The sequence below is a fragment of the Parasteatoda tepidariorum genome, chromosome 8, assembly GCF_043381705.1.
Source record: "Parasteatoda tepidariorum isolate YZ-2023 chromosome 8, CAS_Ptep_4.0, whole genome shotgun sequence".
Taxonomy (NCBI): Eukaryota; Metazoa; Arthropoda; class Arachnida; order Araneae; family Theridiidae; genus Parasteatoda; species Parasteatoda tepidariorum.
Genome location: NC_092211.1, coordinates 43,126,130 through 43,150,317, shown reverse-complemented (window position 1 = coordinate 43,150,317; position 24,188 = coordinate 43,126,130). Strand labels below are relative to the sequence as shown.

Here is a 24,188-nt window from a genome sequence, read left to right as displayed (position 1 = left end):
AACTCATTTTAAGGACCATTCTCACTGCCTGTAAGCTACATTAGAGGAAAATATTTACCCTGGATTCAGGCTCTCGCTCATGAGGGAGGAAAGTCGCAAACAGTGAGAATGGGCCTTTAGATATAACGCATATGAATAATCCGCTCACGCGGAAAATATTTCCGCAGTAGTAAAAAGGAAATGAACTGAAGAAAAATACAATTTCTGAAGTCTATTTTCTATTAAACGTTTTATTTCATTTGTATTGAAAAAACTCAACTAGTTTGACTTTCTAAACATAGATACGAGAAAAGTATAACTTTTTGAACGAAACCTGAAGCAAGCGTGTCAATCTAACAAATCGTTTCAACGGTATAAAAATCAACCCTGCCTAAAGTGTTTGTCATCTGCTTTGATTTTCGGTCAATTTTCGGTGTAGAATTTATATCAAGACTTGTCATGTTAATTCGATAAATGAAATTTTTTACAATGGTTAGTAATGTCTTATACTTGATTGTGGTATCTACGATTTCTGTTCTTTTAATCATACTCAGTATATTTGTATCTTACTGTCACTTGATTTTTCACACCCTAAGCTGTTCCTTACAATAATTCTAATTACAACTTCATAGCAAAAAGAAAGTAATTGGTACACACTCTAGTTTTTAGCTTTTAATTATGTATCATTACATTAGCTAATGTCAAGTTAATTATCAAATTGCTGTTTTTGTCCAAATGCTGCTACTTTTACTGAGATAATACCTGAGCCATTTCTGAATCTGGAAAGATTTTCATTTTGGTATCTGTGCAAAGATAAACTCTTAATTTTGGCTACAATCAGGCAGATGCATGCGAGAAACTAAACAAAAAATGTCAAAGTATGAGGTATACTTAAAATGTGACACTCTTAGCCACCCTTTAATTTACTGTATGTATTAATTTTAAAATTATTCTTAGTATAGCTATCAGACATTTTCATTTTGTGATTTAGAAATTTCGGTTGGCGTGTACAGGTATCAGTATATAACAATCCCCTAGGAATATATTGTGTATTATTCTATATTAGTCATTAACTGGGTTTGGCTGGGAGTAGCTACAAGTTGGTCCCTTTCTGTAATGCGTTTTTTTAGTTTCCCGATGGCTGCTGCCCAGAAGATATGGCTCCAAAACAGTTGTCTTTCCTGCATTCTCAAAATGTCAAGGCAGATTTTTACAATACATAGAACATTTCGTGTAGATTAATTATTAAGCAACTTATGACCAAAAATGTGTAGGTGTTGCCCTGCATTCCACTATTTTACATTGATAAATCATAGTTACCAATCTTGTCAGCAAAAGCACAATTTATTTTGATAATATATTTAAAATTTACTGCACACTGACAACACTTAACAATTATAGTTAACTCTTTATGTATCAGATTCTTAAAAAAAATGCTCATCTTTTTAAGTTCGTCACTTTAAACACTAATTAATACAAAAAAATTACATATAATTAAAAATTTATTGAAAAAAAAAATAGTTGCATTTCGCTAACAATGTTAAAAATGGCCCAACAGTGATAGTTTCATTTATGCTCTTTGAAAAATGACATAAAGATTAAAAAATTTCAGTTTTAATAATAATCCTGAAACAAAAATGTGCTATTTTGTTAGCAACAAATTGAACTTCAATTCTAAAAATCGAGTAATGCTACAGGATTGCAGAAATTGTCCTTCAAAAGTGTTAGGAAAATTCTATATGTTTTTCTTTGTCTCTATTGCAAATATGTAATACAGTGACATAAGGGGTAAATTGTTGATTTTTTAATAATAAAAAAAAATGCTTAAACTGGTTATAATATTTTATTTATAATTTACAGGAAAATATATATTTGAATTATAATTTAAGGAAATTTATCTTGGAAGTGTGTACTCACATGCAATAGATATCTGTCATATTTGTTGCTTTAGAAGTAAAAATTAATATTTCAAAACTATAATATATTTGTATAATAATCGGTTAGGTAATGACCAAATTAGTTATAACACCTTTCTTGGAAGATGGCTATGGTTGAGGCTCAAAGAGCTTAAAATAGTTTTAAAAAAATTAAACTCTATAAAAAAGTTTGTTTTTCATTTCCCCCCCCCCCCTATTTTTTAAGCTGAAGGTAGAGATAACCTCGACCTCTCCCCCCATCCTAAACAATACTTTTGTTGGATCTAGGACTTGAAAGTCACAAGGAAATGGTGACAAGTATAACATAAAATTTAGTTTTTGACCAACTTTTTTATTGTTTTTTAGATGTTGAATTTAAATAATGTCATTCATTTTAAGGCGGCTCATATGCAAAGCTTAAAGTAATGGTGGTCGATGTGTCGAGAATTTCTAAAATTGGACTTAAATTAAATAAATAAACAGTGGTTTAACAAAATGTTTTATTTGATATAAAAAAAATTTAATGTTTTGTATAACCTCAAATTTAAGAACTTTTTTTTCTAATTTTGCTCAGACACTTTGTAAAGAAAGCATTATAGGCGTGGAAACTAAAAAGTCACTGACAATTTTGGTAACCACAGATTTAAGACATTTTTTTTTTTTCTTATTTTGCTAAGACACTTTGTAAATGAAGCATTGTAGGGGTTAGAATTAAGATGTCACTGACCAGTGACTAAAATATTTTGCCTGTCCATATGCATTTCCATTGGCATGTTTATGTGTCACTTTTTTTTATGGAAAAAAAGAATGCAAAATATGTTAATTGCTCAAGATTATGAGGAAATATGTTATTCTGCAACAAAAACATGAAGCCTAAAATCAAATAACTAAAATAGCCTTTATAATCCCTTTACTGAACTAGGAGTTACTGGTACTGACTTCTGAAAATTATTTTATGGATGTCCCTTTCAAATTGTAGTCATTTTTAATCCTGTATTGCATGAGTATACTTCGTTTTAATTTCTTATCTTTTTTAAAAAAATAACTCTGATGTTCTTAAGCAAAGAATTATGTAGTCTTTTTGTTTTTATTAATTCCTTGTATCTTAATTTTTCAGTCTTCTGAAGAGCTTTTAACGTCACTAGAAGTCCTTATTCATGAATTTTATAACATTTCTACAACAAATGAAAGGAAAAGACAAATAGGTACTATTCTAACATTTAAAAATGTATTATTGCAAAATATTTATTATTTGTATTTAATAAATTAATATTAATCTATAAACTAATAATAGTAACAATTAATAAAGTTGTTGCTAATATAGTTTTCTTTTACTGAGTTACCATTTTGTCAAAAATAATTTTTCTTTATTGTCCATGCAAGAGAAAATTTATCAATAACATAATATGCTGTTATATTTTTATGTAAATCGAATTTTAATTAAAGATTTATCAGCAAACAATTACCCTTATAAAGTGTATCTCTTGAAAAGGGACATTTGTTAAAATGTGCTTTTTTTAAATTTATTTAAAAACATGTACAGTACAGAACCCGTTATCCGGAAATCAGAAAACCAAAAAACCGGAATGAAATTCAATAAATTCTCCGGTCATTTTTTTTTTTAATGTTTTTTTCCTCATAAGATTTTAAGATTTTTCTTTCTTTTTTAAAAGATGTTTACCTTACCATCATTTTGGAAATAATCATTAGTGTATTACTTCATCGTTTTTTCTTCTTTTTAAGATTATTTCCAATTTTTTTTTTTTTTAGTTGGGTTTAACAATAAAAACGGCTTTTTGTAGCAATTCAGAAAACCGGAAAAATCACTTATCCGGAATAGCGATGGTCCCGATCGTTCCGGATAATCAGTTCCCTACTGTAGTATAACATAATAGTAATTCTGTATTAAACTAAACTCACCGTTTGGGTCATTGTTTATCTGAACATGTTTTGCTTTAAAGATTTGCTTGTTTTAATGAAGTAATTTTTCATAACTATAAACTTACTGATTTCTTTGGTTTGCAGAAGAAATTTTAGAAAATTTTAAAAATCAACCAGAATGTTGGAAACACTGCTTAAGTTTCTTGTCTAATACTTCCAATGAATTTGTGATGATGTATTGTTTGACTGTTTTGGAGGTATGCAACAAAGCTTCATATAATATGAATTCAACTTACAAGTATTTTAATTATAATTTTTATCTATATGTTTCTTAATACAATAATTTTATATTTCAGTATGTTATAAATAAGTTGTGGATTAGGATGCCAGGACCAGATAAGGCAGAGTTAAGAACAAAACTCAATAGCTTTATGATTAACCATCACCTGAAAGTACCGAATTATATCACTAATAAATTAGGAAAATTGATTGTAGATATTGGTAGGCATGATTGGCCTCATTTCTATCCTGATTTTTATATGAATATTCATCAGGTAAGATTAAATCAACGTTATTTTATGCAATGTAATATTTTTAATGAAGAAAATTTTGATTGTTGTAGGTAATAAAATCAATATTGTTATTTGCCTCTTCAATATTTATTTTTACTTACAGCTTGCACAGTCAAGTGAAACTGCACCTCTAGGTTTAATGTTAATAATAACATCTTTTGAAGAATTTACAAGTCCTCGTGAAGATGTTGCTGTTACACGTAAAGCAGAATTACACAGATTGATGTTAGACCAAGTTCCTGTAGTATTAAATATTTTAGCAGGTTATTGCTTATCTTTAAATTTGTTTTTTTTTTTTTTTCCTTATTTTCTTGTGACTGAAACCAAACCTCTATATGATATATGTGTTTGATTTAATTATGTGTAATTGTTGTCTACACCATATTAAATCAGGGTGGCCACCCACCTGGAATTATCAGGGAATTTTTTTTATACTGGAAAAAACCTGGAAATATCAGGGAAATTTGGATAAAAACCTGGAAAAATCAGGGAATTTTAAAGAAAAGCTGGAAATTTTTTCTTTGATAATTTTTTTAATTTCACTAATTTAAATTATTTACTAATTTTCTTAATTTAAATTATTTCATCCATTATAGCCACTTTTTTTTTAATGGAAATGTATCGCCAAACAGTTGAAATATCATAAACTTAGCGATACTTTGCTTGCATCAAAATTTGCTCTATTACGGCTCTGTTAAACTAGAATGCCACATAAAATTCTCCCACGGTTGCTAAAGGAATGCAGAAACCTTTGACCGCTATGGAATTGTACAATTTAGTAAAGATTCTGGTGGAGGTGGAAAAAGGGATTAGGATATTAGCTTCTGTTTTTAAATTCTGTCCTTGGACTTATTTTTAAAAAATGTTTTTTTAAGAACCAACTATATATTAATATTTCATTTTACTCTTTTGTAGATCAATATATGATCTTTGATTCAAAATTTTGTACCAAAACATTTGAAAAAGAAATAAAAAATCTTGCCAAATTGTCAAAATAAATTATTTTTTTCAAGATATGTTAAAAAAAATAACATTTTGAATAAAATATTTTATAATGTAGACACTTTTCTAGTACACATCCTACACTTTATAAGAAAAAAGAAACAAAAACCTGGAAATTTTAAGATTTTTATCTGGAAAAATCAGGGAAATTTGAAATCTGATTTGAGTGGTCACCCTGTAAATTAAACTTATAAATCAATGAAATGAATAGAAAAATCATAAATTTTGCGGCCACTTTAATTAAAAATATAAAATTTAATTTGACAATTGCGCTACTAAAAAGTTTAAAAGCGTGCTATTTAAACTCCTTGAAGCAGCTGTTAAACAACAAAAGTGGTTAGTTTATAATTTTTTATACACAAAATATTATTCTTATTTTCAGGACATCTAGATGCAGTGTTAGAAAAGCACAGTCATTTGGTAACTGCTACACCACCTCCATCGCCAACTCACTACCAAAATAATAGTCATGAAAGTCTTTTCAGCACATCACCATTGCATACTGGTATGGTAACACTCTTTAATATTTACTGACCAAATAAAATTTATTATTGTGTAGATTTCTAAACCGTGTACTTATTTAAATTCTTATAATATTCTATCAGGTTATAAACAAAACTTTTTTGGAAATACAGTAAGAGACTCCTTTTCTATCAGTTACTCATTTCTTAAATAATTCTCTAATTTAAAAATTTTCTACTAAATGATTTAGTTGTATAGCGTTTGTATTTTGATTGAAAAGTTATTAATTTATTTAAATACTATATTTTCCATAATTGAACTGTATGATCGCTAAAGGGAAAAGATTAGGCTAGTGAAATTTCTCAAAATTTTCAAGCATTTTTGAGCCATAAGTTTGATCAAGTATAGAAGTGTTCACATTTCAGTCATGAGACCTATTGCAATTTTTATCCTTATTGTTGAGTTATAATATTAGGGAGAGAAAAAATTAAAATAAACCATTCCTACAATGAAAGTTTTAAAGTTAGATTGTATCAATAGAAACATCATAAGCTGGGTAAATTATATTGTTGTGGTAGGAAAAAAAACTATTGAGTTTTAGGTCATTACAAACATTAAGGTGAAAGATTACTATTTGTACAGTAGGCTCCTGACTATCCAATCTAATGTGGAGGAATAGGCAGAATAACAAAATAGTTGAATATGGTGAAGTTCTACCTCCTACCACCTTTTCCATAGAATTAAAAACAAATGTTACATATTTTAAGTAATTGATTAATACGAAAATACTCAATCTTTTTTATTTATTTATTTTTTAAATGAACTGCATAAATGGGAAAAGTTATGACCAGAAAGAGTCAATGTGTACTGATAAATGGTGCCATTCTTCAGTCTTGAGAACTGAAAACGATCTTGTAAAAAACTCAGTTGACTTAATTCCCTTAAACCTTTTCCAATTATTTTTATTAATTAAATTTATTTTTTCCCATAAAATTGTGCTAAACCTTTTCTGTTAAAAATGAAAATAAATAATTTTAATAAAAACATTATTTTTTATATTTATTGTGAAATGATCAAGTAGTGATGTCACATCACAATGAAAGAATGGAATTAATCGAACTTCAACATCTTCTTGTGTAATCAAGATATGTACTATTGTTAAATATAAATACGTCCTAACATTTTGAAATACTAACCAAAGTTAAATTACGATTATTTAAACAAAATACATAGAGTGCTAGGACAAATAAATAGTGGTCTGCTGAAAAATAAATGGAGAAATGATAGGCTTTAGAAAAAAGTTTGGTTTATATCAGCGATTAGTGTGAAAAGGTATTCAAAGCTATCTGCTGTTTTTATTTTGTTTGTTGTATAAAATAAGGAAAAATATTGTTTTATTTTTTTTTTAAGAAAAATAAAAAAAATCATTGGTTTAATTATATATATGAGCCATTATGATGGAAAGATATATTTTGGAGTAAGATAGCTATAAAATTCTAGTAAACAATGTTAGACTGTGTTAATTGGTAGAAAAAATAAGTTCGGTCTTTAAATTCTTTTAAGAGTGACACCCATACAGTCTATCTCTTTAACATTCTTGTTTCTTCCACCTTCCTCAATGAGTTTTAACGAAAAGCTGATTCCATTATTCCCTACTTTTACTAGGCTGGATAATATAGAGATCATAAGCCTGCTGTATATTTAAAAAATATTGTAACTAAGTTATGTTTTTTCTGATACCTAAATAAATGTTTCTGTTTATATGTGTCTGTCATGGATCTCCCTAATTTGATTTTTTTTAAAATTTCAATTATTCAGTCTTACTAATTATCAACTGTCTTTTTATTTGAACCCATTTAGGTAGCATATTGAGTGGAATGTTTAAGTCTACAAGCAAAAATCCATTCCAGTCCATGCCTCCGTTAGACGATGAATCTCACCAGCTCAGTGTATTAGCCTTGAAATGTCTTGCCCAGTTGTTGAGTTGGATACCGCTTTCTTCTTACATTACTTCATCACTGCTAACAACGGTTTTTCATTTTGCTAGTTTCGGCTGTCACCCTGAACCTGTAAGCATTGATGTATGTTTTTGGTTCCTCTTGGCGGACATGTTCTGGGATCTATCCTATTTTTTTTTTTCACTCTCATAATTTAACACTTTCATTTTCTAGCTAAACTTTTCATGCATGTTTACTCTTGTATGCAATTGCATGGTCAAACATTGTCCTGAAACACTTTCACTAATTTAAAAAATTTATTAAATAAGCATGTGTGTTTATTAATTGTAAGATGTCACAAAAATAATGTCAGAACTTGACAGTTCGGAGATAGTTTATTAGTTATCAGTAAATTATTATTGTTGAAGCTATTTTTATATTGATTGTTTTTTCTGGTAGGAAATTGTTTTTGCTTGTGTGTTGCTATTTGAATCTAAAAAGTATGTTAATATCTAATGTACGATAATTTTAAATATATTAAGGAAATTATACATTAGGGGAAATGCTTTAATTGCTTAAATGGGAATTTAAACATATCAGCATCATTCAGCTGCAATTTATTAATTATTTTATTTTTTGCATCCTTATTATTATAATAAAAGCTCAGAAAGGCAATTTTTACTTCTTGGATTTTTAACATTTACTGTAAAATAGAGATTATATTGGGCAACTACAAATTCTAAACAACTTTAATGTTACACGAATTCTTGATAAAAATTTGGTCAATTTACCCCTTAAAAGTAAAAGCTGTTTTTTTTATTTGTTTTTGAAATTGATAGTTTAAAGTAGCGGTGCGGTTCCCAAATGGTTTTCGGCGGAATCCCAGGATTCCGTGGAATAGTTAAGTTATAAATAGGTTCCAAGAGTTTTGGCATTTGTTTTAACCAGTAAACTTTAATTATAGTTAGATCTAATCAATAATTGATTATTTATTTGATATTTTGGTTGCCCTTGTGAAATTATTTAAAGTAAAATGTCATTGAAAAAGAAATGGGTGTTTTTTTTAATAAATATTATTTTTCTATTAGCAATATATTGATTAAATTATGAAAAGATCATGCATTTATAAAACTTTTGTTATTTCCCATTTGCAATTTTTTTATTTACTTTATCCGTGAAGTTGAGGCTCCATCGAAAGAAGATTAATAATTACGAGTTCAATTTCCGAAAAATATTGGGAACATCTGATGTAAAATAAGATAAAGGTTTGACAGGCTTTTTTGTTCTAAAAACAAATGACCAAATAATATAATTTTTTTTCCTAATGAGTTTTAAAGTATAAATGCAAAAGAAGTGGAACATTTAGTATAAATTAAAACTTTATTAAATGAGAAAATATAATACATGTTGCATTGATAAATGAGGAAAAAAATTGTAAACTTAAATTTTCTTACAAGTGATTTTTGCTCCTGTGGGCTTGAATAGGTTTTTTTGCCCTATTTCTATGAAAATATAATGGCATATACTTGAATTTGTTTATTGGTTTTACATGAGGTTTTTTAAAGTTTTGATTGATTAAATGACAACTTTTAGTAAAAATAATAAGGTAAAAAGGTGTTTTCGTATCAATATTACTATTTTATCAAAAACTAAAGAGGAAAATTTAATTTACCCAACCTGTTCAACTGACAAATATATTCAAAAAAGAGTTTTAAGTTATGAACCATGCATCTGCAACTTACTATTCTATGTATACAGTAAAACCTGTTTGAGAATTTTGACAGAAAGGACAGATAAAACTTCTTAGACAGTAAAACTGTTTTAGCTGATAGGCTTAAGTTATAAATATGTATAAGATTAAATCTCATAAGTTCTTATTTTTCAAATAATAATATGTACACATAGAATTACTTCATAAAATTTAACTTAGATATTTTCAGACTGAAACATTGATAAAAAAATTAAAAAAAAGTATATATTAAGACTAACTTTCCTAAATGTTTTTGATTTTTTCATGCAATTGCAGGATGTTCTTCTTCAAAAGTTACATCAATATGTTTAGAGTATTAGATTTTTACTAAAATTAAAATATATTTGATCATAGACAAACTTTACATTGGGATATACAGTCAATTCGCTATAACTCGAAGTACGATAACTCGATTATTACTATAACTCGATTTTTTTATGAGGTCCCGACCCTTTTATCTTCAATTTCATGTTAATTATTCTCGATTGCTCGAATTTTACTCCCTTTAACTCGATTTTTTTTGGATCTTTTAAAGCAAGAAAAAAAACCTAGAAGCTGATATCTTGCCCCTTCCTTTGCAACGCACACACAATGTCTTTCGCACTCTTCATGGAGAAGATAAAGCTGTCTCTCTTGAAGTATGTGAACAGTGGTTAAGTGAAACGTTACCAAATTTACTTCAAGGATACAGTTAAAATTATGTTTTCAATATTGATGAAATGGGTTTATTTTTTAAATGTCTTCCAAATAAGACTATGATGTTTAAGGATGAAAGCTGCTCAGGGGGTAAAATGAGCAAGGAACGTTTGACTGTCCTAGTTGGAGGAAATGCGCCTGGGACAGAGAAATTGACCTTACTTGTTATCGGAAAGAAAAAAAAAAGCGAAATCCCCGATGTTTCAAGAATGTTAAAACGTATCCTTTGGATTACAAGTCTAACAAAAAGTTTTGGATGACATCAGTTTTATTTGAAGACTATGTAAGAAAATTGGATCGGAAATTCTTCGCTAAAAAAAGAAAAGTGATACTCTTTATGGATAAATGCACAGCGCATAGTGATCTACCTAATTTGAAAGCAGTAAACTTGCAGTTTCTCCCGCCAAACACAACAGCAAAGTTGCAGCCGATGGACCAGGGTATCATAAAGTGCTTCAAACAGTCTTATCGTAAATGGCTTGTCAGAAAAATGATCTTAAATATTGTAAGCATTTAGAAGATTTGTAATTAATAAGCATTAATTAAATAATCCGACAATATTTTGAAAGTCCAAAACCGAAACTAACGGTAAGTCGAACTTCCGATATGGCGAAGTTTTTCGTCAGTCCTATCAGATTCGAGTTATCGCGAATTCACTGTATATTATATTATTAATATTATAGAATTTACATTCGTGTGAAAATTAAAATTTTTATATAATTTACTATAATTGAAAAGTAAATCTTCGATATATATGATGCATACATCAAGCTGCCCACTTGAATTCATATTCAGCTTTTGAACAACTGCAGCAATAGTTATGAAAGGGGTTATCTAGATGAAGTAACTATGCACTACAAGATAAGAAGATCAACTACACAACCCTGTGGAAAATTAGATATTATTAGTTCTTAGATTAGTAAAAGATATTAGATATTAATTCTTAGAAAAGAATGTTTAAAACCTGCTTCTTACAAATTCCTACATATTATCATGACTAAGCAATCTTAGAAGGAAGAAAAAAAAAGCACTACTATTTATCTCAGAATTTGTTCATTTTCGATGTTCGAAGTGCAAGAGAAATTTATACTCCGAAAGTAAATGTATATTATGAAAAATAGTTTTTTGATAATGGTTTCATCACAGAAGGGATGTTTCCTAGACCAATGCCAATAGCCTTTTGTACAGCTCTAGTGTGACATAAATAAGTATTCATCACGAGGAATGAGATTGTAAACACACAAATGTGCTCTTTCTAAATCTTAATGTACACAAGTTATATATTTGCAATAAATTAATGGTGCTCTTCTACTTAGTCTATTGAACTTTTTCCTTCTTTCTTGCTGCTTTGAAGGAAGGTATAATTACTCCACAGTTTACCTATCACCAGGTGACTCACTAATTAGTGCAGCAAAAGTTGAAGAGGTTTTGCTACAAGCTTAAGTGGGTATTGACATTGTGTGTTAAAAGCAAAATTTGCATGTGTCAATACTAGAGAAATAAATGTGACTTGGAGAAAAGAAAAATTTTATCAGTGTCAACTGAGTTCAATACACAGTTTTAGCTACACAAAAAAAATTTTATTAAAACTTAACTTTCATTCAGAATCAAAAATGTAACTAAAAAGCTTTAGCAAAAAGAAATGTGCAGTTAATTATTTCGTAACTTTTTTTGCTAATAAGATAGACAAACATAAAGATAATTTAACAAGTTTAAAAGAGTAATCTTGTGACTGTGATGTAACTTCACAGTCAGAACTCTTTTTTTTTTTCCCCTTTGCATTTTGGGTTTACTTTTTAACAAAAAGCACTCAAAGAACTGCAGGCAAAGAAAAACCTGTAACGCAAAACTTTTCATTGTGTATTCCGTATTTCTTTTTTTATTATTATTATTAAATTGCAGACTCTAATTAATTGAATTAAAACTGAGATTTTAAATGAAATTTCTGAAAATCTGAGTTTTTGAATCATTAAATGATTCAATAGCAAAATTTCAAAAAATGCAATTTGTGAGATGTCAAAACATTTAAGTCACCTGAACTATTTATTTTTACCTCTTTTTAGTTTGTTATTGATATTGATGGTGAAAAAAAAAGATAACTTTCATCAATGTTTTCTATATTTTTACTTACTTATCATTGTTTTCTGCAATTGCGGGTTTTCAAGTGCATGAAAAATATTTCAAGTAGGAGACAAAATTAGATTCAAAATGCAAAAAGGAAATTGATTGATTTAATATTGTAACGAATATTAAATGTCATCATTAAAACTATAAGAAATCATTAAATATTTTTATCTTGGAAAAATTAAATAATAAAATACATGGCCAAACCATTTATTTGTAATATTCAATTCAACCAAAAATATTTGATTAACAAAAGCAAACCTTACTCTTTTGCAAGAGTTATCTTAATTGAATGGACCAAATACTTTTCATAAGTTAGGCGTGTAATGTGTCAAATAAGTTTGATGTAATAATAGGACTATAATTTGATTATGAGTTCACAGAAATGATTTTAGAAGAGAGACAAAGGAAATGTGTGCTAAATTTATGGTGTTACTTTTTTTTTTCTTAAAAAAACATTAATGAAGTTTTGTTTTACTATATGAAATATGCCAATTGGAAATACACATTTTAATTCTATCTTGGAAAGTTGATTAGTTGAACCTCCTAATATTTAAATAATGTTTTTTTGTGGGATTGTTAAGACTATCTTTAAAATATTACTTAATTTTTCTGTTATTTTATGTTAAAATTATTTTTCCCTTTTTTTTCAGTTGGTATGAAAAAAAATTTCTTTTTGGTTTTTAGGGACGACAAGTTCTAGCAACAAGTTCTGACCATTTCGCACATTTGACTTACCTCTACATTTTCATTTAATTTTCTTTAATAATAATACCGAAGTTAAACTGAATTCATATTAATATACACCTATATCTACTAATATTCCTCTTTCTATGCTGTTGTAGATTGATTCGGTGGCGAATGGGTGCATTGAATAAAGAAACCAGTTTGTTATCAAATATCGATACCAAGCAATTTCAATAATAGTTAAGTAAAACAAAAAAATATGATGGTTTTTTAGGGCTTTCTAAAATGCCATTCATTCCGATCCATTGCCTGTCACACAAGTGATTCAGAATTATTATGAGTGATTACAATGCATTCTGTTGATCAGACAGAAATTCATAACATAGACATATATATCTACTAATTTTCCTCTTTCTATGCATGTGTCTGAATGCTAGTAAAATCCGTACATAAGGGGAGAAAATTAGAAACAAACTGAATCTTAAAATTTATTTTGCTTTTTAATTTTAGGTTATGCATGTCGGAATGCAACAATACCAGCCTCTAAGGAAAAATACAGATCTTGGCATTCAAGCAATGGGGTGCATTAATGAAATTATGTCTAAACAGTGTATACCTGCAGATTATGAAGGGTTCTTGCTTCAAGTATTCCAAGACACTTTTCATTTACTGCAAAATCTTACCAAGGATAACTCAAAAAGTGCTTCTAACAGAAATACTTTAGCCGATATTGATGATGTGTAATAACTTTTTTCTTTCTTATTTTATAGTTTAAAATTTGAAGGGGGTTGCATAATAGCTTTTTTTTATTTTATTTAAGTACAGCTATGTAAAAGAATATGTATAAATATATTTTATATGTCATGGCTCTCAGAAAATTGTGAACATAAATATTTGCTGACTTTTTACAAAATAAAATCCTTCGAGTTGGAACAACGGTAAAAAACTGCAAAAATATTAAAAAATTGCAAAGAAGTTTTAATGTACAAACGTGCTTTGGTTGTGTTCATTTTATGATAAAGCCAAACTTTATTTAATTTTCGTGCAATAGATACATTTTTATCTTTTTTTAAATTATTTTTTAGTACCAAGTATGAGTTACAACTAAAAATAAAAAAAAACTAGATTTTACAAACAGATAATGTTTTGATTATGTTTTTTTTTTTTTTTTTTTTAATTATATCAGGTTTGAGTTTTAACTTTGAAAATGATAAAAAGAACTGTAAAAATGTTATAAAGTTTTAATGTACGAATATGCCTAAGTAATATTCTTTTATGATGAGGCAATACTTTCTTTAATTTTAGTGCAATAGATACATATTTATCTCTTTTTTTTTATTCAATTATTTTTTTAGAACCAAGTTTGAGTTGTAACTAAAAATAAAAGAACTAGATTTTACAAATAGATAATTTTCAGATTACTTTTTATATCGGGTTTGAGTTTTCACTAGAAAAAGGATTAAGGGGATATTTTCAGATAAACAAAAAATTGTGCACACCAGTCTATACTATGCATGTTTGTGTTAGTGTAATATAAGTAATATAATATACATGGCTGACCATTCATTCTATATTGAAAATTTGTCACCATTTATGTTTAGAAACATTTATAATTGTGCACAACTAAACCATGTGAAAATTTGATTGGAAATAATAATGCATTTTTATATGTACTGAAACATTATGCTAAGATGTTTGAATCACACAATGTTTCTAAAATTGGTAATATTACCCTAATTTTAGAAGCAGTGCCTGCAATTATTGCATTGGAAGTTAAAATCAATATCTTTTTATGATAACTCTGTTGAGGTATTTATATCTTCTGTTTTATTAGAAACAATCTTATTCTCTGTTTTGAAAATCATTGCTGTTATTGATTTTTAAGAAGAAAAAAAAAAAACATCTAAATATTCTTAATAAGATGTTGCACACTATTAACTGTTTCTAAGCAGATTTTAAATAATATCAGAGACTGTAGTTATTAAAGGTTAACCAAAGATAATGCATATTTCAGAATTGTTGCAAAAATCTTTCTCATCGTATTTTACATAGTAGTACATTTAAGCTTGCAATAAGATCATTTGTCTATGCTATCAGGCTATCATCAAACAGGCCTGCTGACCAGGAACGATCCACTAACTTAAAAATGATGGTAAATAATAAAAACACAACAAGGGAAATTTATAAAGATTTCATAAAATTCCCCGTTAATTAACTACTATTTTTTACTCTTTTCTAGGCCTGCAATTTAAGACATTTTATCTCTCCCTTTTTGCTATACATTACACATAAATTAAGTTTAAATAAAATTGTTTTTCTGCCAATTTATTTTGATTTTTTTTTTCTAATAGATACATTGAGAAGTTCACATATTTTCTTCAACTCTTTGTAACTAATCATCTAAAAAGATTTGAAAGCAGTGCTCAGTTTCCAATTTTAGAATTTCTCGCGCTCCTCTTCAAGTATACTTTTCAACAGGTAAGTAAATTATTACATTTTGTTTCTTAAAAAAAAACATTTATGATGACTGTAAATCTAGTTCAACTATGTTCTTGCCTTTTTCAAAGTCACAGAACAATTGTAATTTTATTAGATTTTTGTGGAATACTGTCTTTAAATAAAAATGTAATTTTTTTAAAAAATAAAATTAGATATATTTTATAGTAAAATTTGGTTTTTTTTTAGTACAATAGTTACATAGAATGCTTTATTCTCGTTAAATAGTATGATTTTTTTATTAGAAATCAGGAAATTTTTATTTCGATTTGTAAATAACCCCATCTCTTTTATTGTTTTTTAAAATTTTATTAGAACTTATTTTTAACGTATGAGCAAACTCATTTATTATTTTCAGGGGTCTGTCCAGACATTTTGTGAAAGGTCCGTTTATCGTTAAATTGTGAAAAAATTACATTCTTTCAACCAGGGTCCGCTTTTATGAATTTGTGCAAATAGAGTCCGGTTATTGCAAAAAACTCTTTCAAGGAGTTTTTAAATTGTAAATAGATACAAGATTATGCTCGGCACTGTAAATTAAAAAAATTTAATTTTCAAAAATAAACAACAATTGCTGTTTCTAAATTAGAGATGCAACATACAAATATTTGGTATTTAGCCTATACTCCTGAACGCAGAATATTCATTTCGGACGAATAATGGAAGAATCGTCTGCCGAGGACATAACTTAATTTGTTCACATCCATCTTTCTTGTTTTCTGCCCTGGGAAGGGTTTATTCGATCAACAAAATTATAATGAAGATAAGTAAATTTGAGAAGGGTCCGATTAAAAGAAAAATCATTCTGTGAAGGGTCCGTTTTTAAGTTAAAATATTTTGTGAAGGGTCCGTTTTTATGAAAAGATATTTTGTGAAGGATCCGTTAACGGACCCAAATTTCTTCTAAACAGACCCCTGATTTAGCAGTCAGATTTTAAACACTCTTGCCAAAACTTATATAACTTAGTTGCTAAATGTTTATAAGTTATATATATTAATGTTTTTTTTTTATTGTTTGAAAATTTCAGTTGTTAAATTTCAGTTAAATGTTTCATTATCTCAGCATCCATTTTGTGATTAAATGTGGCTTTTTAATCATTACACTTAACAAATTTTTGGAAAGAGAATCAGTTTTATCTTTATATTATATATTTACATATGAATAATTCAAACTAATTAAAATTCTCTAAAGGTTAACGTTTTAAATAGTTCACAAAAAAATCAAGTATCTTATTCTTAATTTACAGAACAATTGTAGTAGAAATTGAGTATATTTCTCAGGCTGTGACTCCTAAGAAATTAACTTAGTCTATATCTCTTGTTGCAGGTCCTTTTTTATGCTTGTTGAATAACATTAACAGATTTTGTATCAATACTACTTAATTATATATATATTTTTTTAACACTTGATTCTTACTATGCTACTTAATTTTATGTTTAATTTCTAAACTATTGTTTAATAAAATATTTTAATTACAATTTTTTATATATTTATTTACCATAATAATTTTTTTTTCCTGTGTATCATGTCTCTCACATGTTACTTTATTTGATTACAGCCTTCCCACGATGGTTTTTATGCTTGTTTAGAAATCTGGAACACATTTTTAGACTATTTAAATTTCAAGTTAAAAAATGAAGAGAACAATTATGACGTGACTTTCAATAAGTAAGTTTTTCATTTTGAAGATTTTCAATTGATTATTATTGTTATAATAGTTTTAATTTGAATATTATTCATATTTCATTATAAAAATGTCTTTTCTCTTACTAACTCATTTGCTTGAAGAGTTTAATAATAATTATTTGTATGAGTTTAAATTTGCTTTTTAAAATATTAAACAGTTTATTAAACAAATAAAATTCAGTTCATATCACAAAAAAAAATTTGTTTTAGTTCTTCCTCCATTTTAATACTGTTTAACTTAACAGTTTTAGTATTCACTAAGTACTCTCATGTTATTGCCAATTTTAACAACATTCTGTGTGTAACATTTTTTCTATTTTTAATATATGACCTGAATTAATCAAAACTCTTCAATCTGAAAACTTAAATAACAAAAATACATTTTTTTTTCTTCTCTTTTTTACTGAATATGTCTTTTATTTACTGAGTTATTACAACTATTTTCTGAGGCATTGCATATCAGATACTAACACTAAGGAAAAAATGACTATAAAAAAATATGCTATTGTCACTTATTTCAAAGCAGTTGCAACTCGGAAAGTGATTTAGCTCACAGTGTTATTATTTTTTTCATTGAATCATCTGTAGCTCATTTGAACAACAAATATATTGTGATTCCACTGGATAGGTGTGGTCAGAAAAAAAAATGAAACTGCATTTTAGCAAAAAATGAACTATTACATGCATGTCAATCTGTGTTTAATATATATATATATTAAACACAGATTGACATGCATGTAATNATATATATATATATATATATAATAAATTCAAATATTGTGTGATATTTTACCATCTTTTTCAGAGAAGGTGGGAAGAAAGTCTCCTGCTTATTTTTCACAATAATATAAACTACTCAGGCTTTAATCGACCACCTTAAACTGTGTAAAATATAAAGATAAAGTAGATTGCTTCCTTTTGGACATGCATTCAATGATCACAATTCTTATGGTTCTTGATTTAAATTGTTTAGAATTCCTAAAATTGTTAAATAATTATGTGAATTGTAATTGTAACTAATTGTGACTTAATTATTTGCAATGATTTTCTTTCTAGGTATAGAGAAGCCTTATTAGCTTTAGTTCAAGAAATTTTAAGGAAGTTACAATTTCGCTTTAATCAGTCAAGCTTAGAGGAACTGGACGATGAAGATTTGGATGATGATGTATATATGTTTTCCTTATATCACACTAAATAAACTAAAGAACTTTAACGGGTATAAACATTTTAAAAACTGTCAGTTGGTATACAATTGCTATCATGAGAATGTTTGCTTGAATTTGACCCAAGTGGTTGTAATATTTCAAATAGTATTTAGCTTGGGAGGTGAGTGTGGTATGTGTTTAGTTAGCTGAGTTTTACTCCGAACTTACAACATTCAAACTAGATATATAGTTCCGGAACCCTTGATTATTTACTACCATGTCTAATATGAGTTCCAAAATAAAATTGTTTATACTAAAATTTATTTTATTTTGATAAAATGTTTAAAAATATTTATTGTACCTGTTTGTGTATTTCTTTTCTTTAAAATCATCCCGTTTAGTTCAACAGAGTTTATATATATATACAGAAATATTTATTTTTTTTTTTTTTTGTAGTATATAGTTTCTATGAACAATATGAAATGTAAAAGCATGATTTCAATATTTTTCTAACCAGAAAACACTTTTAAAAATAATACTGATAAAAGACTATGACTTGATTAATAAATTGTGGTAGTAAATTGAGGTAATAAAAATACTGCAAGTTACATTAAATTAATTTAATAATAATGTAGAAAATCTCTTTTTAGAACTTAATTTAAAAATAGCAATGGGAATTAGTATCATTCTATATTGCCACTATGTTTTAATGAATGTAATAAAATCATGTAATCCAGAATAACTATATTTTTCCTTGAAGCCACGTTAAAATCAATTTAAATCTGTATTTTAAGTTTAACTACTTATTTAATAATTTTTTATAAAGACTGGTTTGATCTATGTTATGGAACATCGCACTATTATCTAATATTTCCATTTTGTTTTTTAGTCCTTTACTGAGTGGCAATCTTTTTTGTGCCAATGTCTTGAAATTGCATCCAAAGTGTCTGATTTGATGCCAAATGAAATTTTTAATTTAGTTGTAAGTACTTTTTGACAGTATCTTATTCTTCTTTTATGTGCAAACGGGAAACAATGTTTATTAATTGTAAAATAATTTTTTACTAATAAATAGAATTTTAGAAGATAGCAATAGTCCCTGTCAAAGAATTGCACCAGTTTGTTAGACCCATGGAATGTGCACATTGTGCACTACACATCCTTAATGCTTTCAAACAAATATACAAAATCTGTTTGGTTTAACTATTAGCCATAAAAAAAAAATTTAAAAATTAAGTAGCATTACATCTCTTGATCTATACATAAGTATTCTTTTTAATATATTTCTGGAAAATTTTTCAACTTTTTATAAGTTAAGGCATTATATCCTTATGAATTTTGGTCTGTAACTGGGATGATAAATCTTGAACAACAAAATTTCCTATTAGGTTCAAGTGAGCTCGGATTTAAGGTCTCCTGGCTTAGGTCACAAAATGTAGATATGAACTATTGTCTACTGTGTGCAGAAAGTCGCCATGTTTTGCAGAAAATTTTCAGTTTTGAAAAATATTTTGATTCCATTTTATAGAAACCCGCTAATCTCATTTTCACACTTTTTTAAATTCTCTTTTGATTTTTGGAATAGTGTCATTATTTTAATGTAACAAATAATGTTTTTTGTTGCTACTTAAATATCGTTTCCTTGTTGCAAAAATGTTTTATGTGCAGAAAGCTTTTGGTTTTATACTCTGCCTTTAACCAGCTTACAAACGTTTCAGTTTTTGTTGATAACTTTTGCTTCTTATGCTATTCTAATTCAGTGTTATTCTTTGTTCTTTTCTTTTTTTTAATTTCATTATGTAATGACTTTCTGCTGATTAAAAGAATCAAAATACTTACTATCAGATTTATGGTAATTCTTAAAGCTTTTACTTTTTGTCTTTCTAACTTTGCATTGTTGAGTCAATATCATTTTTTTTTCTCTTTGTACTTATTTCACGCTCTATGGTGACTTTCATTTGATGTGTATATAATATACTAGGGTGTTAAACCCCTGTCCGCTGCTGTTCACCAACCCTGATGATTCCTTCACAATAATTGTTTCTTAGCAGAAAACAGTTTTTCTACTAAAATTAAAATTATTCATTTAACATATATGAACTAACATATACTAAAAGGAATTCTGTTTGCTTACTCTTGTGCCTCCACTCCCTATGTCCAAATATTATTATCTATTCTTCTTCTTTGTCAGCACAACAGCCCCTTGCAGGCCTTCGCTGCCTCAACAGCTGACAAACACCAGCACCGCCTATAAATGGCAACTCCCTTCCAATTTCTAATCTTTAGAGTTTTCAAATCATTTTCGATGTTGTTGAGCCATCTAGTATGGGGTCTGCCTCTAGGACGTGACCCCTCGGGGCTCTTAAAGGTGACCATTCTCATGGTGCTGTTTTCAGGGCTTCTCCATAGGTGTCCCAGCCATCTCTTATTAACTATTAGTATTATAAATATTTATATCTATTGATGTGACATTCATGACAATGACATTCATATTGCTATAACATTATATTGTTTAAACAAATTTGTTGAGTTCACAACCTTAATTTAATATTTTCACTTCATCACGTATCTCATTGTGCCGGAAGCTGCAGTCTAAATCATTTAACAGATCTCTTTAACTGTAATTTATAACAGTATATTAATGTTATTTGCAGAAAGGGAATAATTGTAAAACAGTTAATAAGATTAGACCACCTTAATAAATTTTATAATAATAATAAATAAATAACTAAAACAAATCTCTTAGTTTTAAACTCTTGAATGAAAAGCGTAATAATAGCAGTACAGGAAAATAACTTTAAATTAGGGATACAAAAACATTTATAGAAGAACAATACCTTCATGACTTTTATTAATTTTATGCCGATGACAACCAAAACAATATGAAAATGAATGAGGAAAAACTGGATCCTACCACTTGATTTTACAATAAAAATGAGCAGACTACAATGGAAAACTGCGACACAATCATTAGATTTTTATGTATAGTAAAATATATAAATACTTAACACTCTTGATAATTCACAAAACTGCTTTCATATACTCTTTTTATTTCCTATCCTGCATTAAGTAAACCATGCAGCTCTTTGCCAATGAGTTTTTTGCTGATATTTATGAGACATTTAGTTTCAAAACTAGTTTTATTCATTTTCTGAAACTTCATTGGTGTAATAAATGATCTCTCACTCTACATATGAAATTAAGAACATATATTTGGAAAGAACTGAAATTCTTTACCTTTCATCAACTTTAATATAACTGTTTTATATTAATTTGATTTTGTTACAATATAAGAATTCACTAGTGCTTTCTAGATTGATTTAGTAAGAAAAAAAATTTGGAAATGTAATGATTAGAATATATAAATACTCTATGTGAAGTGTTGTATTAATTTCAGTGAAATTATTATTATTTTCAAATTTAATTTGCATATTTTTTAACAGTATTCAATATTTGAAGAGAATTTGCGAATTTACTTGGAGCTTGAAAGATTTGTTAAAACTGATGCCAATCACTCGCCAATTGAGCTTAGCATCTGTGCTGAAAATGAATGTCGTAGATTGCACTGCAGTCTCAGAGATTTGTCTTCAATGCTACAAGCTTTAGGACGTTTAGTTGTGAATTTCTGTGGTGACAATTTTGTAAATCGAAAGTTAGAGGCACAAAAAATCTTAGAAAAGTAAGTCTATTGTTTAAGTTTTACCAGAAAATGCTGTTTACATATTTTATGTTGACAAATATATTAAGTCTAGTTTTCATGTTTAACTGTGTATCATAGTTTTCTATTGTTGTTATGCATATTAATTTTGTTGTGAAGCCTATGTATATTTATTCTACTGTATATGTTTCACTATGTTATCCTACATGAAGCATACTTGTTATAAACAGGGTGCATAGCGTTTTTAAAAAATGCTTAAATGGACTTATTTTCGTTTTTTAAAAGCTCTTAAAGGTGCTTTTTTTCATTGGGTGTTTTTAAAAAGTGCTTAATTTTCCCTTTTTCAATATGAGATTTTTCCTTTACCATGTTGATTTTCGCTACAAATTATGCTTAAAGACACAGTTCACATTGTTCTATTCTGCTTTTTCATAATAAATTCAGCCCCAATTTATTTCAGAGTATTGTCAGTCTGTAGCTTATGAAAACGCCATGTGTTTTACATGTTTCAAAATTTTATGAATTTTGACAATTGTCAAAAACAATGCCAAAAGTTTTTTTTTTGACATGACGGTTAAAATAAGATAAAACCGTCAATTGTCAAAAGCTTTTCAACCCTGCCTAATTATGATATTTTTTTAAAGTGCTTACTTGTTGTGTTGTTACTTGTTGTAAAGTGTTTTTTGAGTTCTTGAAAAGTGCTTATTTTTTGTTGAATAATTTGGCTACGCTCCCTGATACACTGATACTTCATTACTTTTGGAAAGTGTAACTTTTTAACCTTACCTGTTTTTTTTATTTGGTATCTATCTCCCCTTCAATTTAAATAAAGTTTTCAGGGAAAATAGAAATGTTTTTTTAATTAATTCATAATTTTTTAATACTATTTTAGATTATGCCATGCTGCTACTTACAGTAATCGTCTTAAATTTTATGAAATGAAAACAGAAGCTCCATCTGTTTTAAAAGGAGACTTTATTGAAGTGTTAGTATTTTTTCTTTCTTTTCTCTGAAGCTTATTAAAATTTTCTTTTCCAAAATTAATTTAATTAACTTATGTATTGCAGTCATGCTCAAATTTTAGCTACATTGAAGGCTTTTTGTTACTGGTTAACAGAATACAGCAAAGAAAACATTCACATACCAGAAGAAAATTCCGATGGTGGATCTATTGAAAAAGTGTTTGCTAATATTGCAATTGTAAATATAAAAAAAGAGGTAAAATGTTCACTTTTAAATATTCCTTCCGAAGCTATAACCAAAATTTTCTTCATTTTAGAAATATTTCAGGAAAATTATAAGTAATCTAAAAGATAAACTGAAACTAAATAAAGTATAAAAACTAAACCATGAATTTTTTTTTTTGTTTTTGTAAATTCTCTTGTTCCTCAAGTTTTAACTATGAATGTTATGAACAGACCTTACACTTGATGGGCTGTATAGTTTTACATTAAATGCTATAACCAGATTTATTTTTCCTATTTATCTAAGTTTTTATAAGTTAAAAAAAAGTTTTGCATTGCAATATTTTTATTTGATTGATGTAGCAGTAATTTTGTTTATGTCTTGAAAAGTATAATTTTTCCACTTTTTTACATCACATAACATTTACATCTTATGATTGGATTGTTATTAATTGTTTTAAACAATATAATTTTAAAAATATTTTGATGCAATACTGTAAATATAACTGTATTGTAATGTTTTCCTAATATTGAAAAAAATTCCATTTTTCTCAAAAATATTATACAATTCATTTTGGTCTATAATTTTATTGATACTATTAGTTTGATTAAAAATTATCTTATAACTAGTCTTTATATCAGCAGTACCTGTTATAATTTTTTGAAAGGAGTTATTTCTGTTTTACTGCAAAAGGATTTAAAAATGGCCTCTTAATGCATACTTTTCTTTCAGGTGCCAGAAAAAGTTACACATAGCGCTGCTCACTTATTAATTTCACTTACTTATACTGTGAGACCAGCTCTTTTATTTCAGTTTATTCCCGTGCAAGAATTATTTTCTTTGGTTGCCAAATTAGCGCTCAGAACTTTGCCAATAGAAGTAAGATATTTTTAAATGTGTTTCTTGTAAACAATTTAACACTTTATATTTATTAAATCTGTTTGAAGTTTTAATAGGTCAATCTAATATAAGGTATAATATCTGAATAACATGTGCTAATCCTATTTAGAT

General features: G+C 27.5%; 1 protein-coding gene and 1 long non-coding RNA gene across 3 annotated transcripts in view; one reads left to right on the top strand and one right to left on the bottom strand.

Annotated features, from left to right (window-relative positions):
- Positions 1-206: 206 nt before the first annotated feature.
- Positions 207-24,188, top strand: part of LOC107447386 (ellipsoid body open) — a 37,138-nt gene continuing 13,156 nt past the window's right edge. Inside the window, exons 1-16 of one of the 2 annotated variants that reach the window (XM_016062290.3) lie at positions 207-471; positions 3,013-3,100; positions 3,921-4,033; positions 4,133-4,330; positions 4,452-4,611; positions 5,733-5,855; positions 7,673-7,893; positions 13,517-13,746; positions 15,358-15,484; positions 17,062-17,171; positions 18,246-18,354; positions 19,224-19,316; positions 21,778-22,013; positions 22,885-22,977; positions 23,060-23,210; positions 23,910-24,056. In XM_016062290.3, the coding sequence (XP_015917776.1) occupies positions 454-471; positions 3,013-3,100; positions 3,921-4,033; positions 4,133-4,330; positions 4,452-4,611; positions 5,733-5,855; positions 7,673-7,893; positions 13,517-13,746; positions 15,358-15,484; positions 17,062-17,171; positions 18,246-18,354; positions 19,224-19,316; positions 21,778-22,013; positions 22,885-22,977; positions 23,060-23,210; positions 23,910-24,056 (2,217 nt within the window). In that variant the 5' untranslated portion in view covers positions 207-453. The remainder of the gene's footprint in view (positions 472-3,012; positions 3,101-3,920; positions 4,034-4,132; positions 4,331-4,451; positions 4,612-5,732; positions 5,856-7,672; positions 7,894-13,516; positions 13,747-15,357; positions 15,485-17,061; positions 17,172-18,245; positions 18,355-19,223; positions 19,317-21,777; positions 22,014-22,884; positions 22,978-23,059; positions 23,211-23,909; positions 24,057-24,188) is intronic. The other variant, XM_016062291.3, reaches the window with a different exon arrangement.
- LOC139426343 (uncharacterized) lies at positions 4,738-4,942 on the bottom strand. The gene is made up of 2 exons (XR_011637588.1): positions 4,825-4,942; positions 4,738-4,793 (listed from the first exon to the last, which is right to left on the bottom strand). It is a non-coding gene; the product is annotated as an uncharacterized lncRNA (long non-coding RNA).